The following is a 17,037-nucleotide window of genomic DNA, read 5'->3' as shown; positions in this document are numbered from 1 at the left end:
TCCAGGGTTATTGCTTTTGTGATGGCTCTGGTCTTCAGCCAGGAGAAAGAGATCATGACAACTTGAGCCTCAGACACAGGACTGACATTATATTCTAATGTTAACAATAAGTATAACAAATTGGATAACCAATATCCAATACTTAACTAATGAAGGAGGGCTTTTATGTGTTTGCTCCATTTTTATCTCCAGAACCCCTCATTTGGATTTGAGAATATTAACTACAAAATTAAAATATTTTTATTTCTATTTTTTTAATAATTGATTCATTCTAGAGTGAAATTAACCTCCTGCTGACCAGTAACTCTTTCCTCTATGAACTAACATTAAATCAAAGATTTACTAAATAATTAATTTTATTAGTTTATAAAATTAAAGCTTCTCATTTTATATAATTCAATGCCGTAGATTTTTTTGCATAGTAGTAGACATAATCTGATTCTTTCCATATAATATTCTCTTTTTCTCTGTGATGATCCTGTTGTGCCAGCAGAATGTTCTATTAGAATTCTCATACACCTTGTGCCAAATTTGTTGACGAAAATATTACCAGGATCCAGAGGAACCTGGGACTTCAGCAGTACTGTCAGCCAACCTGGCATTAAGAACCTCTATCAGTCCTACAAAATAGATGCATGTTAAATTAGGTTTTTTATTCTAATCTCTACATTTTCCAGATTATCTCTTAATTATGTAGAATTTATTGTTTATAACAGTCCATTAAGCTCAAAATACCTTAACTTGCTGTATTTTTAGACAAAGAAAGTTTTTTTTTCCATACCAAGGAAAATGTTGAGAGCAGTGTGCTACAGGTTCTGTAAACTAATGTTGCATAAGTACACTAATGTGCATTTTATTCCACTGTCCATTTATTTGTATTACTTCTCTCTGAATTCCAAATGTGTGCCAAAATGTTCCATCATTCTAATGTGTGACTAATTGCCTGGATCATTCCTCCCTTTACTTGGAAGCAATACCATTCCCACTCAACCTACGTGTGATTTCCTTTGCCGTTTCATTCAAAACTGACCAGCTCTGGCACATTAAGTTTTTGAGTGTTGTTTCTGTTATGAATATTGCAATTCCCATTAGCAGTTTGGTTCGGTGTCATTGTTCTTACAGAGAATTGCAGCAAAATACTCATGGAGGGTAGCTATACTTAGGGAATTCTTAATATCTACCAAGTCATCACAGATGCCCCTCTTCTTTGTTCTCGGGGTTTTGTTTTTGTTTGGTTGGGTTGTTTTGTTGGAGGTTTTTTTTGTTTGTTTGTTTGATTTTTGTTTTGTTGCGGATTTTGTTTTCTTTTGTTTTTTTTGCATTCATACAACTGTAGAAGTCATATTTATTTACTTTACCTTTCCTTTTAAATGAGAGGAGGCTGAAAACAAATCCAGTACACAGGGAATAATGAAAACCACGGCAGAGAGTTTGAGTGGTCTCCAATGCTTGGAACTCCATCCTGGGTTTTCTCAGGACCTTGCTTAAGATTTTGAAAATGAGCTCTTATTAGACTAATATTTGTGCTTGCATTAGGGAACTCTACATGTGGCATGTTTTCTTTCCTCACACCTGGTTTCTAAGCTTTCATAAAAGTCAAATTTTAAATTACTTTCTGACTCAACAAAATAAAAGGACAAGTGAGAACTTTTTAATTTCTGACCAAATCTAAACCTCTGGCACCAGCATCACTGGTGTAGCTCCTGTTAGTCAGTACGTGCATGAGATTTGTAGCTTCTCCCAGTGACTAAAATACTGCCACAATTAGATTCTCTTGTAAATGACAGCAGAAAGATCAGAAGGGCAATTTCTTCAGCTGGTGTAAAACAACAAGCAATGCTGACCTGCCTGACCTCAAAACTTGTAAACTGAAGTCCTTTCCTCTCTAGACCTCTTTCAGTTGGAAGCTGTGCTCTGTTTCATCTCAAAAAAAAAAAAAAAAACAAACAAAAAAAAAAAAACAAAAAAAAAAAACCTGAGAATAAGAATAACTATTTTGGCTCCCTAAATTACTTAGGTATCACTTTTTTTTTTCTTTTATGACCACAATTTTTTTTTTTTCTGTTTTTAGACATAAACACTTTGTCCATCAGTATTCAGGAATTTGGCAGAAATGTATTAGGCTCCTAATCATACTAGTAGAGACCATTTTACATTACATTCTTTATTTTATCACAGTTCAAAACAAACCCACATGTGAAGAAAATTATTTTGGTTGTCCTAGTGGAAGATGTATTCTGACCACCTGGCTTTGTGATGGGCAGAAAGACTGTGAGGACGGAGTAGATGAATTGCACTGTGGTGAGCATTTTGTCTTATTTGTATTTCTCTAGCCACTAATGCACTTTGGAAACGAAGTGTGCATTTATAGCTCAGAGATTATATAAAAAGGTCTTTAAAGCTGGTTTTTCAGATTCCACTCCAATACTTCATACTGTCAATACCTTAAATTCTATTTCATGCCCAGGTTGGTTTTACTTCTAGTGAGAGCTGGTCTTTTCAATTTGTATGGATTACCTGAATGGGTTATTTTTGTAATGAATTGTACCAGAAAGTAGTGTTAAATTCTTCTATTCCCCATTTAAATATAACCTGAAATTCTGGGGGGTTTTTTTTCAGATTTTTACTTTTATTTTTTTTTTTTCCTTCTTACCATGACTGAACATTTTATATTCCTCTTCATGACTCAGTTCCCACTATGCTTCCATATTTGGTTTGCAGTTTACATTGTATATTTTTATCTTATAACTTTGAAATTAGGAAGTGCTGTGCACTGTGACCAGCAGAATCTTTTCTTTTGGCTGCATTTGTCAAGCATAACTTGGTGTTTACATTTCCAGGTGTTATACACTTGGCGTACAATATGGTAAAATGAATTAGCTGGTTTGTGTGGGCAAAAGGGAGGGTGTTAACTTAATGTCTCTTTCCCCACTGGTATCTCTCACCTATTCTGAGATATCTGTTAAAATGGTCTCCTTTAAATTCAGATTTCGTTACATAAAATTCTTTTTAATGTTAATATTAAAATTTGTTGTTGAGTTGCAACAGAAGAAACTTTATTCCTAAAGAATGAAGACAGGGAAAAATGGAAGACCTGAATTTTTCAGAAAAGAATAGCATTGATTTAGGAGAGTTTTGCCATCTGATTTTGAAATGTAGAGGCACTTATTTTAAACATACAGAAAAGTGTAAATGGGATAAAGCAAGCAAACAGAAATTTTTCTAGCAAGAAATCTTTTAAATATGGAGTTAACTCCTGGAGTACTGGGAAGGAGGTTGGTTTGGAAAATTTGTACTGTGCCCTCTCTGCCCTTCTATTCAAATAAAGCAGTTCAGTGTAGTTGTAGCATCTGTTAAATATGCAAAACAGGCTTCAGTTTTTTAAGTGTTTGTCCTCATCCGACTTAAAAAATATTTGAAAATATTAGAATGTCTTTGGAATGTTTTACTGTTTATTTTTAAAAATGTGTTGGTGAATGCAAAGTCTGAAACAAACTGATAATATGCAGAGTGTTTTAACAATAAGATTGGAGTATTTTAGTACATGGAAATCGGGATGAGAGAGAGGAGCAGTGCAAAAAATCCTGAACTGTGGTTGAAACGGCAGGGAATGCAGTGATGTTGGGAATCTAACAAATGCAGGGCCTGGTGTCATCCCCAGATTCCTCCTGTTCATGGAATCAATTTGCCTGCACTGCCAACAAGTGCATCTCCAAGCAGTGGACCTGTGATGGTGAGGACGACTGTGGAGATGGTTTGGATGAGAGCGATGCTGTTTGTGGTGAGTGGGATCAGCTCAGTCCTGACTCAAATCATGCTTAACGAGGGAGAACACACATTCCATGGGAAAGGAGCAAGGGCAGAGTCTCCACAGGCTGTGAGGGATCTCCTCCCTCAGCCCCTCCAACCAGCAGATAGGTTCCTTTTTATGGGAGCCATATGATTTGTGTAATTTTACCAGTGGAGTTATGAATGGCAAACCAGCTGCTAAAAGGACATCCAGCCTGTTCTCCAGTTCCTATCCTAGAGGTAAAACCCCTGTTTGAGTTTTATGTGTGAGTGCTAGGTACTCAAAGACCCTAAAGTTTTTGTATTTTTTTTAGTTTTTTTTTGTTTGTTTGTTTGTTTTTTGTAGCTCTTTTTTTCTATTCCCTGTAATATTTTCTATACCATAAGCATCTATTGCATGATATTCCTCTCAATTTCCCAAACCCTTCAAGGTGCATAAAGAATTGAAAGTTTTGTTTTCAATCTGGGGCCCAATGGATTGGAAATGTTAGTGAATTCTTTTCCAAAGCAAATCAGATTGTCAAGTTATGCTGTCACAATTTACAGGTATTTATACGTCAGTTCCCTCATTCTCTATTTTAAGTTTCTTTTCAAAATTTCAGCTCTTAACTCTTAAAGATATGTTCCTGTGGGAAATAGAAAAGGCAGAAAACTTTTAAAAGCTGTGTGAAAGCAAAATGGAAGAATGTAAGAATATTGAAGATGAAAGGACAAGAAACAATATTAATTGAAGATACATTCCTTTTCAAAAATCCTCTTACTTAAAGTGCATGCAACATAGAATATTTATTCCATGTTTCCAGTGTGTTACAGTAAAAATCTTGTTGATAAGCGGAAGTGTCAAGTAGGCAAAGAAAAAATCTGGTTTGTTACAGTAGCTGCTTAATCAAACAAAGATGTAGAAATGCCAGCAAATGAAAGAGATGGAGATTGAATTTATACTGTTCTGATATGGTAAAATATTAATTATTTAGGGCACTTCTCTCAAAGAGGGAAAAATCTGCACTGGATATGAAGAAGAGAGAGTTAAGACTGCATTTCTGCTTAGGAACAGTAGCTGAATCTGAATTGCAAGTAGAAAATAGATCAAAATTATTTCAGATTTTTCAGTCTTAAAAAAATCCAGTATTTTTTTAACATGAAGTTTAATTTCAGATATATTAAAAAATGGCAAATAAGTGTAAGTAAGCAAAAGTTTCCTCTTTTGCATAATAAGTAAGATAGAAAATAATTTAAAACATTTCAATATTTTATTACATTCTAATTAAAACCAGTAGAAAATACTCTGTCTCTTTTTTAGTAAAATATATTTAAATTATCTAAGAGAATAAATTAAATGATGGGCTACAAAAAAATTTATTTCCAAATGGAGGATGTTTAACCCTAGGGTATAATATTATCTTAAAAATAGCCCCAAAAAAGATCAGTCAGGTAAATAGTATGTTAAGTTAGTTGGATCAGAGCTGTCAGATATTTTTTACTGCCACCACTGTTTTACTTGGTACATGTTGTTTCCTTCTGTGAGACTGATTAAGAAAAGTTTGGAGTGCCTCTGGCTTCCTGGCACAGGCTTTGGTGATGCAGGGATTATGTGGTGTGCAAGATGGGTTCCTTTTCCAGTCAGTCCAAATGTGCAGCTGAAGTTACTGACCAAGACTGGTTTGGAAAATTATTCTGCTGGATAGTTTCCATGAAGTGTGGGAAATTTAAGAGGCTGAATAAACGAAGATAATGGAAGAAACAAAAGAAGGTCAAAGTTTGACTGTAAAACGATCCCAGCCAGTAGGTTTAGCATAATGCGCAGAAAGAAATAACCACTACCAGTCACCACAAAACCATGGGTTAGCATTCTCCAGCTGGGAATACTGGCTGAAGGTTCCCCTGCCATGTTTCTTCAGGCTCGGTGACCTGTGCTGCAGACACCTTCAGCTGCCTGGGCTCCCACGCCTGCGTGCCCCAGCACTGGCTCTGCGACGGGGAGCGCGACTGTCCCAATGGAAGCGATGAGCTGTCCACAGCGGGCTGTGGTACGTTTGCATGTCTACATAAAAAGTTTTTAAAGAAGTTATTTTCATCCTATTAATGTTAATTTCATGTCTGCTTTGCTGGTGAAGATTGCTGGCCCACGTGTGAGCACGTGGATCAGGATCCTTCACGGTTTTACTCAGCCAGGCGCCTCCAGGCTCTGCCCAGCTGGAGATCAGGATGTGTGACACGTCACAGGCATTATGCAGTGTTTGCTGGTGAAAATTAGCACATTTGTGACTCTGCAGTTTTATTGCTCTTCCTGAAGAAAATGCTGCTGCTCATGTCAGAGAGGTTATGCATCAAGAAGGGAGATGCAAGTTCTATCTGCAGTTTGTTCTGGCTAATGGTTCAGATCCTGACATCTCTTGCCCTATAAAATGTTACTTCCAGTTTTCCTGAGACACATTTCCATTAACAGTGTCAGCAGTTCAGTAATAGTTTCACTGGAGGGGATTTTTTTTATTCATATATAAAAATGGTATATAAATATATTCTCTATATTTTGAGTGTTTGTGGACTTCAAAGAACACTTGTTCAGGAGCAGACCAATATAAGGACATCTCTTCTTCCTGAATATTCTTTTCTTCAGAGCCAGACCTTAGCTTAGTCACAGACAGCATTGATTTCTGAAGGTTTTCTGTCTTGGATTACAGAAGATTGTAGCTGTCTTTACTTCTGTAGCTTTCTTTCTGAAGAGTAGCTTTTTCTGGTATTGAATTGTGTGATGCTTTTCATCTGACTAAGAAGTTATGGCTTATTTCCATTGAATTCACTCAAATTCACTTGTAATTTCATCTTTGTGTAAGAAAATCGGCTGTTTATCTGATAGTTCTCAATTTATTTTTTTTTTGTGTTGCATTTTCCTTAGCTCCCAATAACACTTGTGATGAGAATGCTTTCATGTGCCATAACAAAGTCTGCATTCCCAAACAGTTTGTTTGTGACCACGATGACGACTGTGGAGATGGATCAGATGAATCCCTGGAATGTGGCAAGTATAACAAAAATGAAGTAAATAGAACAATTTCACACTGCTAACTGTAAGGCATTCTTCAGGATCTGGTACGCTACTATTGGAAAAGAAAGCTCCTCAGTTTTTAAATTGTTTTAATTCTCACTTTTAAATTATGCATTAATTAATACAGCTTGGAATTAACTTGGATCTGGGGCTACAAATGTAGTGACAATTGTCACAAAAGTGACAAATTATTTCCCATGGTGTCTTACAGTTGATTCCTAAAAGTATTTAAGAGAATTTTAAAAGTATATTCTAGAATTTCTCATTTACTGAGCATATCTTTATAACATTTTTTGTCTTTGACTCTCTATATGTTTTTTTCATCAAATAATAGAGCACATCATGATTATCACTGCATTTAAATTATGCCAACTATAACTGTATGTGAATGTTTAATTTTCACCTTTCTTATGAATTTAGGGTATCTTATATGTTCTGAGTATCTGTTCAATGTATCTGAGCCCTACTCAGAAATATTAATCTATATAAATAATATCTATGGAGAATACAGAGGGAGTATTCCTTTCAAAATGTTAGTCTATATTGGTTATTTACTCCTGAAGTTACTCCAGAAATGAGAACCATAAGAGAAAATAACTAGAATAGATTTGTATATTATAGATGTCTTTATTGTGGACACCAGCTTAAGGGGGTCTGTGAACAAATGATGTGAGCAGACACCCAAAGATTGTGAGAAAAAGCATGCTTATTGATTTATTAATGACAGATAATTAACAGGAAATCAGTGAATTATACATTCAGTATCATTAGCAACAGCGCAGTGGGCAAATCACAACTACAAAATTTATAGAACTTAAGGGTTTTCAAACACCATTTTATAATTAGTCCCAAAAGGTTCTGAGCACACACAGAGAAGTTGGGTGCACCTCCTGCCACAGCCCAGTCTTCAGTACCTCAGTAACTACTTAGAACTAAACAGTCACAAACTTTGGAAATTGCTTGGGTTTTTTTTCTTCATGCTTATAATTTCTTGCTGGTTTATTTAATTTTTTTTCTATACCCTTATATACACACACACTAAAACTATACATGCCCCTTAAAATACTTAAAAATAAATAGTGTTATTTTTGTCAGATTTTTGGAAAGAGACAGAAAGAGGGAACAGCAAAAGGAACAGGAGATGTACAAATTCCTAATCCAATCTAGTATGGATCTGCCTTGAGGCACTGGCTGTACTTAATTTCTGCTGGGGAAACTGAAATCTGCAGCAGTGTTTGTGCTGTGCTCTTCAATGCAATTTTCTGCTCACTGGTAATCAAATACACACCTTACTGTGTGGCTGGTATGGCAAACTTTTTATCCTGCAATTTTAGGAAAGGGTTACTTTTTTTAATGGGAAAGGGAACTACTTGTAAAGAGTAGGAGTCAAATTCCAAAATACACTTTCCAAGGTGCTGTTGGGATTTAAAATTAAGCCACATCATTCCCCAGGATTTTAACCTTGTGGTTTCTGGTTTGCCAAATGAGGAACCTGCTCATAGCTCTGCTGGATTGTAGAGCTAAACCTTTTTCATCCTGTGAGACAAAACAACCCAAGTACTCTTCAACCACCAGTCTACTGACCTGACATGAAATTTGATTTGAAATATAGTCCTAAAAGCTGAATTAATTGAATACATTTAAAAATCTAGGTTTGTTTTAATTTAATTGGTTTTATTTTTTCTATGTGTATAATTGAAAGGTTTATTTTCTTGGGGTTTTTTTGTTTTTTTTTTTGTTTGTTTGTTTGTTTGTTTGTTTTGGTTGGTTGCTTGCTTGCTTGCTTTTTTTTTTTTTTTTTTTAGTAGAGTACTATTCAAAATTATATAAAAATGGGATTGGTGATTGAAGCAAACTAACTTTTTTTTTAAAGTTCACAATCACTCTATTCCTTGAATATTTCTTTGATGCAAGTTTTGAGTCAATTGTATAAATCTGTGTTTTTAATGAAATCCTAATAACTAATTACTTAAAATTGAACAGAAAAAAACCAAAACAAAACAACTGTATTTGTTATTACTTTTATAAGTTTTTCTACTGCTTTGTTGGTTTTAGAACTCTTCAGTTAAGCCACTGTGCTCTAAAAAGTAAATGCTTGTTTGTGGTTTATTTACTTCATTATATTTGTTGTTGCTGTTGTTGCTAGAAATCCTCTTTTATTTTGAAAATGCATCCATTCTGTAAGTCTTGCTTTTCTGGCCATCTTAGAAACTGTGTGTTTGGTATGATTAAAATGATTTGGTGTTTGGCATGTTTTAAAGGGAAGACACACAGCCATAAGCACACCACAAAAATATTTTTTGGCTATTGTTAAGCTATCTCCTAATAACAGGAATAAATGAAATAACACCAAAAAGAAAAGGTATTTATGATTGAGAGCTGCATAAATATGTTTCACATCTGTGTGAATCCCATCATGTATCTATGATCCTGCATAAGAGAATTTTTTGGTTTCTCTCTTTGCTGGTAGCCACTTTGGTATGAGCACAACACTCTTCATCTCTAAATGGAGCAAAAAATAATTTTCTTTGTGTTGCCTCAAATATGCAGGATTTCATGTTGAAACTGCAAGAGCAAACATGAGGTGATTGGTTGCTGTTTTTGTAGGGTATCGTCGCTGTCGTCCTGGAGAGTTCACCTGTGCTGATGGACGGTGCCTGCTGAATTCCCAGTGGCAATGTGATGGGGATTTTGACTGCCCAGACCACTCTGATGAAGCACCTATCAACACCAAGTGCAAAAGTTCAGGTTTGGGTGTAATTTTTTGAAGAACACATGTGACCTTTCTCTTTTGAAAGCGATGGTTTAGGGTTCTAAGACAGCAAATGCAAAACCTCATAGCTTCAATTTCCAGTGTTTTCATGGTGATATTGCTCATGTCTTGCAAGGAAAACATGTTCTGGGCATCCAAAACTTCAGTTCACAAAGTCCAAGCCAACAGTTCCTATGGAATAAAATAGCAGACACTTCTTTAATGCATAATTCCTGTTGATACTAAAATAAGACGATATTAATATTGTAATTTCCAAATATTCTAGCTTGCTCTTATAATGGTTTTTGTGTTCAAAATATTCATCACAGAAGGCGGTCGTACAAAAGGGGATGTAAAGTTGCTCCCACTGTAAATAATTGACACTGCTTTAATTTTATTAGTAAATTATCAACCAAATGCTCTTAGTTTTATTGATATTTTCTGTTGAGTTTTATTGATATTTTCTGTTGAGTTTTATTGATATTTTCTGTTTACATTGATAAGTTTGATTAGGTCTGATTGGTTTTTGAGAGGGAAATTAGTCCTGGTCTGTAAATGCTGTTCTATTCTGTGGCTGTTTGAAAGACCAATTCTTCTGTCGAGACCTTAGGATTTCATTGCACTGTAGCCAGGTTCTTTATACCAATTCTGATGGAAAACATTCATCTGCTGTGAGGTGAGGCAGCACACCTACCCTATATTTATTTAAATGTTCCAATTGTTATTTGAAGGATCTGAATGTAGCTGAAATTACGTATTCAAGTTTTGCCAAATAGAGAAGAACATATTTACAGGTTATTAGGCAAGGAATGCATTGGAATTCAGTCAGTTGTGTCCCTAAACACCTCAGCATCCACAGAAGGGAGAACCCCTGTTTTTTAACTTTTGAAAACTAGATCTGTATTTTGTGCACAGATGATGTAGAGGTTCTCCATTATATGAAAACAAATATGTAGGAGGCAGTAATAATTTGATGTGTTCACCCATTTTTCCAGGAAGAGGAATAGCCTTCAGAGACACTGAAAAGTGAAAAGTTGTTATAAAGCTATCAATACAGAATAAATATTCAGCTGTTACACATTTTTTTTCCTTTTGCATGCACTCAGCTGATCTGTGAGAAAACGAATTCTAAATACTAATAGATGACACCAAGTTGTGTGGTTTTTGTTTTTGTGTTTTGTTTGTTTGTTTTCCAGAGCAGTCATGTAACAGTTCTTTTTTTATGTGCAAAAATGGGAAATGCATTCCTCAAAGCAAGGTTTGTGATAACAAAGAAGATTGCAGTGATGGGTCTGATGAGAAAAGCTGCCACATTAATGAATGCCTCAGTAAGAAAGTCAGTGGCTGTTCTCAAGATTGTCAGGACCTTCCTGTTGGATACAAGGTGAATAATTGAAAAATGTCGGTTAATAGAATGTGAGTTTTTAGTTCTTAAGTGTTTAACTACTGCATAATTGTAATAAAGCCCCACTCTGTGGTACCTCCTCGCAGTGAAGTAGCTTACGTGCCATAATAAGAACATTCAAACTTTCATTTCCTCTAAGTAAACAATTGCAAATTGTATTTAAAAAGTGGTACAGTACATATTTTAAACCTAGGGAAAAGATCATACAGTACTTTAAATGCAACAAATCATACTGGTGTATAGAGAGCACTGAAAATCAAACGGTAAACGTTTTACAATATATAGGAATGAACAGCAGAAATAGTTTTCTCCAGGTTTTTTTGTTTTTCCAAGACAGCGACTCCTACAGAAATATTTGAACAAAGTAATATCACCTTAGTAGGAGAATAAAACTGTTCTTTGTCTGCATGTGAGGATGTTTTTTGAATCACCTGAATCTTGGCCTTGGCCTTGACAGGTAGAGAGGAACAGCCCACAGTAGCCTGTAAACAGTAGCTCAAAATAGAAGAAAGACTTTTTTCAGGGTTTTAACTCTGAAGTGACCCTAACTGCAGTCCCAAAGCTCCATCTCTTCAGCTGAACACTGCCCCACTGAGAACTAAATAAATTCTGTGCAGCTTGGCTTAGTTCTGCAGGTATTCAACCCTCTGGAATGGTGAGGGTTGAGACAGAGACTCAAGAGCTGCTGGGTTCAACATAAACCGTGTTGAAGTGGTGAAGAAAGCACATCCTGGATCTCTGCACAGAGAAATAGAGGGTATAAGAGGGAACGTGACACTAAGTTTTCTGTAGATAAAATTTATGCCCCTTTTTCAAAACCCCTCTGCCCAGTTGTATTTTGCACCTTTCACTTGGCACGTGATAACCTTGCCAGCATCATCATGAGACCCAAATAAATGTCAGAGAAACAGAGAATATTCTGAGCTGGGAGGGATCCATAAGAATTGTCCATGTCCAGCTCCTAATCAGCCTCAAGAGTTCTCATTCACGTTCCTGTGTTGGTTGCACAGATTGCTAGGTGATATCAATGATTCCGGGGAAAATAGTTAAAACATGTCTATCTTTTCCAAAAAACACACGTATAATTGAAAACTAAAAGCTCAGAAGGGTCCATTCATCATTATTTTCAAGGAAAAATCCTTTCTATATTTTTTAAAAGATGTGCTTTTTCTCCAGTTAGAGAGAATAATTACTCATTCTACAGGGTTTTGTTTGGTTTAGTATTTGTTTTTTGGTTTTTTTGGATCACATCAGCAATATTTGATAAGAGAAATAGGTATGCCTCCTGTAAACCATACGAGCAGCAAAGTAATTAAGATGTTACTTGAGAAAAATAGATGCATAAAAAGTTTATGATGCTAACATATCCAGAAGAAAGTACACACAGCTGATAAACAGAATTAAAAATTTATTTGGTTTTCTTTCCCAGTGCAAATGCTGGCCTGGATTCCTCCTAAAGGATGATGGCAAAACATGTGTAGATATTGATGAATGTTCATCTGGATTTCCCTGTAGCCAGCAGTGCATCAATACCTATGGAACGTACAAATGCTTGTGTGCAGAAGGCTATGAAACACAGCCTGATAACCCAAATGGCTGCAAATCCCTTTCAGGTATTACTGCTTAATGTTTTTTTTACCCACAACTGTATCCAAATAATTTGTGGGAAAAAATTAGCCCCAAGGCCTGTGTTAACTTTATATGCAAGATAAAAACAGAGTTACTTTGAATCTCCTACCTGTTCAATATAAAATATGAATGTGAATGTGTCTGAATGCAATAAGAAGTTATGCTTTTAGTACATATTATCCTCAGCTCACTTGTAGTAGATAGATGCAGTGGCTTTTGAAATTGTGAATAATTAACTTTATTAGAAAAAATATTAAAAAAGTTAAGAGAAAATCACTTGGTTCTACTTCTGAGTGAGATGATAATAGCATGGTTATGATAAGATTTCATCACCTTTAGAATATTAGAATGTACATCAAACTTCCTCATCTGAAAAGGGGGAACAGGAAAAAATAATAGAAAATGCAAGCTCTGTTATAACATGCAAATATGTTCAGTACAGAAGCAGAGTAGTCTGGACAGCACATTACATTCTAGAGTGCAAGAGCAGTTGATACAAAGCCTTTAATAAATTTTTAATTATCACTGATAATCTTTTATTTTAGTTGAGATGTCTTTCAATAGAGGTAAAATAAAGACAGCCTTTAAAAAAAGTTTAGAATTATGTATATTAGTGTAAGAGAGATTTCAGTGATGTTAGGAATGAGTAACTGACAGTAAATATTTTTAATATGCTAGAAAGCCAGAGTAACAAAAAGTCAAATCTGGCTTCAGTTCAGACTTAAAAAATCAAGGTTTTTATGAGTAGGTCTTTTTTTGTCGCTGTACCATTCAGACTAATGAAATCTCAAAAAGCAATGGTCAAAACATGCTTGGTTTACAACGATAATTAATAGTCAGTGTTAATTTGAAAGGAATTGTTGAAATTAACACATATGGAGAGAAATATATTTCCCATTTAATCTCTGGCATTAAATTAGGATAAAATACAGTGTGGTTCCCATATTAAAAAGGCAAAAGAATTAAATTGCATTGAAAGATATACTAATTGATTGCTTTGTTCATTTTTATACTGCATCATTGATCTTTCTTGGAGCATTTGAATGTTTAAAATATTTCTTTCATCCATAACATTGATCAGAGCATGTAACATTTATTTTTCAAACCATCTGTATTTCAGCATTGTATTCCTGATTTTCCATAAATTAACGTAAAAGCTAGTCTAATATATTCTTTCTCCCGGGGTTTAGATGAGGAACCTTTCTTAATTCTGGCTGATCATCATGAAATAAGAAAAATTAGCACTGATGGATCCAACTACACTTTGTTGAAACAGGTATAACCATAGTACCATGCTCTAAGTTTAACTCAATACTTTTATTTTTTTCTAAAGTTTGCAACTGACAGAAACATCATCCTAAAATTGGCATTGTGTGCACCACAGAACAACTGCAGTACCTTTAGAGTTATTACAGTATTTTAAATTGACTATTTTGTCTGGATTTGAAATGATTAAAGATCAGGCAGTTGTTTTGTCAGCCATTCTGATGTACTAAAAAATTATGTTATTTGTGATCCTCTTCCATCACAATATGTATTGTGCAATTTGTCTATTTCAGTTAAAAAACAATCAAAAACCTCCACCTATTTGGCCATATATTATTTAGGCTTCTTACTGTCATAATCTAAATCTATTTTCAGACAGACAATCCCAATTTTTATGGTATTACAAAACATGAACTCTTATCTTTGTGTAAATTTAATTTTTAAACTACTCTAAATTATTATAACGGAGGGGGGAAAAACAGTGAAAAACTGCAAAAATAGAGTTACCCAGAAAGTTACAGAGCTGCCATTTTTAGCAGTCTGCTCTCCTTCTATGCTTCACCTAAGTGTAGTTAGTTACCACAGATTAGATTTCTAAAATAGGTTTTAATAAAAACATTGATTTTCTTGAAGACTAATGGATCAATTGTAGTAAGACTAGGAAATTATTTACTGCCCATCCATCTCATTAGGCTGTTGGTAATTTCTTGTGTCACTATGCTGTGCACCTTAGTGTCACAAGAAAGGTGCTCAGGTCTTCACAACAGTAATTATGAAATTAACTGTCTTGAATGAAACATTGACTTTATTTAAGCTTAGCAAGTGTTATAAAAGTCTATCTGCTCTCCTGCAATCCTTCTGATTCCCTCTCATTTGCATCTCACTGCCTCTCTCCTCTTTTGCTGCCATACATGTTCATAGAAGCCTGTGAAAAGAGGGGAGCAACAGGAAATTTTCTTTGTGGTTGGTGCTGACAGATGGTCCTGAATTCAATGGGCTCCTCTTCAGTGTGTTGGAGACCGAGCAGCTCCAGCCACTGAACAAAACACGTGTTTTGCATGTCACATATAATTCCCTGGGCTGATGAACACCTCTGCTGTGGAACCTACTGGTCTTTGCTCCTGTAAAGGCAGCATTTGACTTGAAAGCCAAAGAGGGATCTTTATCAGCAGAACAGGGAGTTGTGTCCTTGTAGTGCCGTGATGGATTTGGCTCCTTCCTGCACATGTACCAGGAGGTGGCAAACACCAGAGTGGATCTGGCAGAGGAGCAAACCCACTCTTCTCTCTGTGTATTTGATCTGTGATTACCATTCTAACAGTTGTTCATATAAACTCAGAATAAAGGAGATGGAAGTAGGAGCTTGTTCAGTCTTCTCTGAGTTACGTGCCAGCTTTTGCCTCTATTTTATTTTCTTTTTTTTTTTTCAAATACACATAAACAGTACAACTGTTTGAATTATGTCTCATGTATCGTCTCTGCTTTCCATTTCCTTCACTCCCAGTCATCAAAATCCTCAGGGTTTCAATAGGCAGAGTAGATAATCCTCGTCCTCATTATTTGTGATTTTTATCTCCATGGTTTTTAGTGGGCCAACAAAGGAACACAAATCACAGCCAAGGATATATTTTGTGCTGTGTGTAACAGAAACAACCCCACAGGTTTAACGTGAGAGAGTAAGACAGCCGATGACATTTGAAATCTTCCCTATTCCTTCTAAAAAGCAGATTACTTGTGAAAGGACAAAGAATTATGCTAGGAGGGCTTAAGTGAGATATGTATATGATACAGGGGAAATTAAGTCTGGACAGAGAACTCTGTTGCAGACATACAGAAATTTTTTTACCTGCATTTGATGTTCTGATAAAAATTGGAATTAAACTGATCCAAAATAAAACATTTGAAACCAAAGATGTGCAGGCAGTCAAGTCTCTGTATTAGTCTCGATCCTCTAGGAAATTTTTACAGTGCTGTGGAATACGTAGAGATAAGGCCAAATTTTTTACAAATTGCTGACTTTGATTTATAGAATGTTATAAAATTGTATTAAATAATATTTTCTATTCATTGACCTGTTGTCTCCTTGGTTGAGAATTTGGAGTGGAGTTTTCTCTGTAGATGCAATTGGAAAAAGAGACAGGAGAAGTGTTTTGCAGCCCAGTTAGAGCTGCAGAGCTCCAGCTGGTTTAGTGCAAAATGTGTGCATGTATATGCTATTTTTGAAAAAGGAGTGGTCTTCCTACACTGAATTGTTTCAGGCTTTTTTTTAATGATTTGGGCAGCCTAACTACTCTTTTCCTCTGCATTTTAATCAAAAGCTAGATTTACAGTAATTCTGCAGCAGTAGATGGTGGATAAGCAGTGCATCAGTTTCTGTACAATTAAATATTTTTGTCTTTTGTTCTTTTGAGCTGGCTGGTCCAGCACACCCCTTCCCAACCATGAATTACACTAAAGAGAGAGGTTGCTGATCTACCTGAGAGCAGGATATCACTGGGCTGATAAGGGAATTGATTAACTGACCTTGAATTTATAGAAGGAATACAGACCACATCCGTTCCTTTCACCACTGCTGCTCCGTATTTCATTGATAACAACAACCTGGCACATTAAGAATAATTGTGATTTCGCTACATATCAGAACATTCAGCAGGTTATGGGGCAGATAAGGAAATAAGAGCCATAATCTGAATGTACTCCCCCTTCTTCCTTATCTGCTATTTGGGATGAAAAGCCCTTATTGTATGATTGCTCCTCCCAGCCTGTTGGAGTACATCAGAAGTAATCACCACTCTCAAAATGTGTTGGCTTTGTAATTGGGGCCAGAGGAGATTCCCAGGTGCCTGCTGGATCTCCAACTTTCACGCTTTTGCTATCTACCACCTCTGTTGTTTGTGTGTATCCACACACACACATATATATATAAAAATATATACATAGATAAATAGATGATGGATGTAAAGGTAGATAAATGTAAAGGTAGATAGATAGATAGAAAGAACGAATACCTATAATACAGAATCTTAGAAGTCAAAACCTCCTCATTCAGGAATTAACATTCATGTCTTTTTTCAATGCTGCCATTTTGAATTCCTGATTAATTTATATTACTAAGGAAATTTTTTGTTATTTTAGTGTCATTAAAGATTA

General features: G+C 35.5%; 1 protein-coding gene across 1 annotated transcript in view; it reads left to right on the top strand.

Moving 5' to 3' along the window:
- LRP1B (LDL receptor related protein 1B) overlaps positions 1–17,037 on the top strand; it is a 290,652-nt gene that overhangs the window by 179,605 nt on the left and 94,010 nt on the right. The window contains exons 47-54 of the mRNA XM_062498644.1: positions 2,179–2,301; positions 3,662–3,781; positions 5,688–5,816; positions 6,686–6,808; positions 9,443–9,583; positions 10,784–10,971; positions 12,422–12,605; positions 13,812–13,897. Of these exons, the coding sequence (XP_062354628.1) occupies positions 2,179–2,301; positions 3,662–3,781; positions 5,688–5,816; positions 6,686–6,808; positions 9,443–9,583; positions 10,784–10,971; positions 12,422–12,605; positions 13,812–13,897 (1,094 nt within the window). The remainder of the gene's footprint in view (positions 1–2,178; positions 2,302–3,661; positions 3,782–5,687; positions 5,817–6,685; positions 6,809–9,442; positions 9,584–10,783; positions 10,972–12,421; positions 12,606–13,811; positions 13,898–17,037) is intronic.

This window comes from Cinclus cinclus, chromosome 9 (genome assembly GCF_963662255.1).
Source record: "Cinclus cinclus chromosome 9, bCinCin1.1, whole genome shotgun sequence".
Classification (NCBI taxonomy): Eukaryota; Metazoa; Chordata; class Aves; order Passeriformes; family Cinclidae; genus Cinclus; species Cinclus cinclus.
This window is presented reverse-complemented; position numbering and strand designations above follow the sequence as displayed.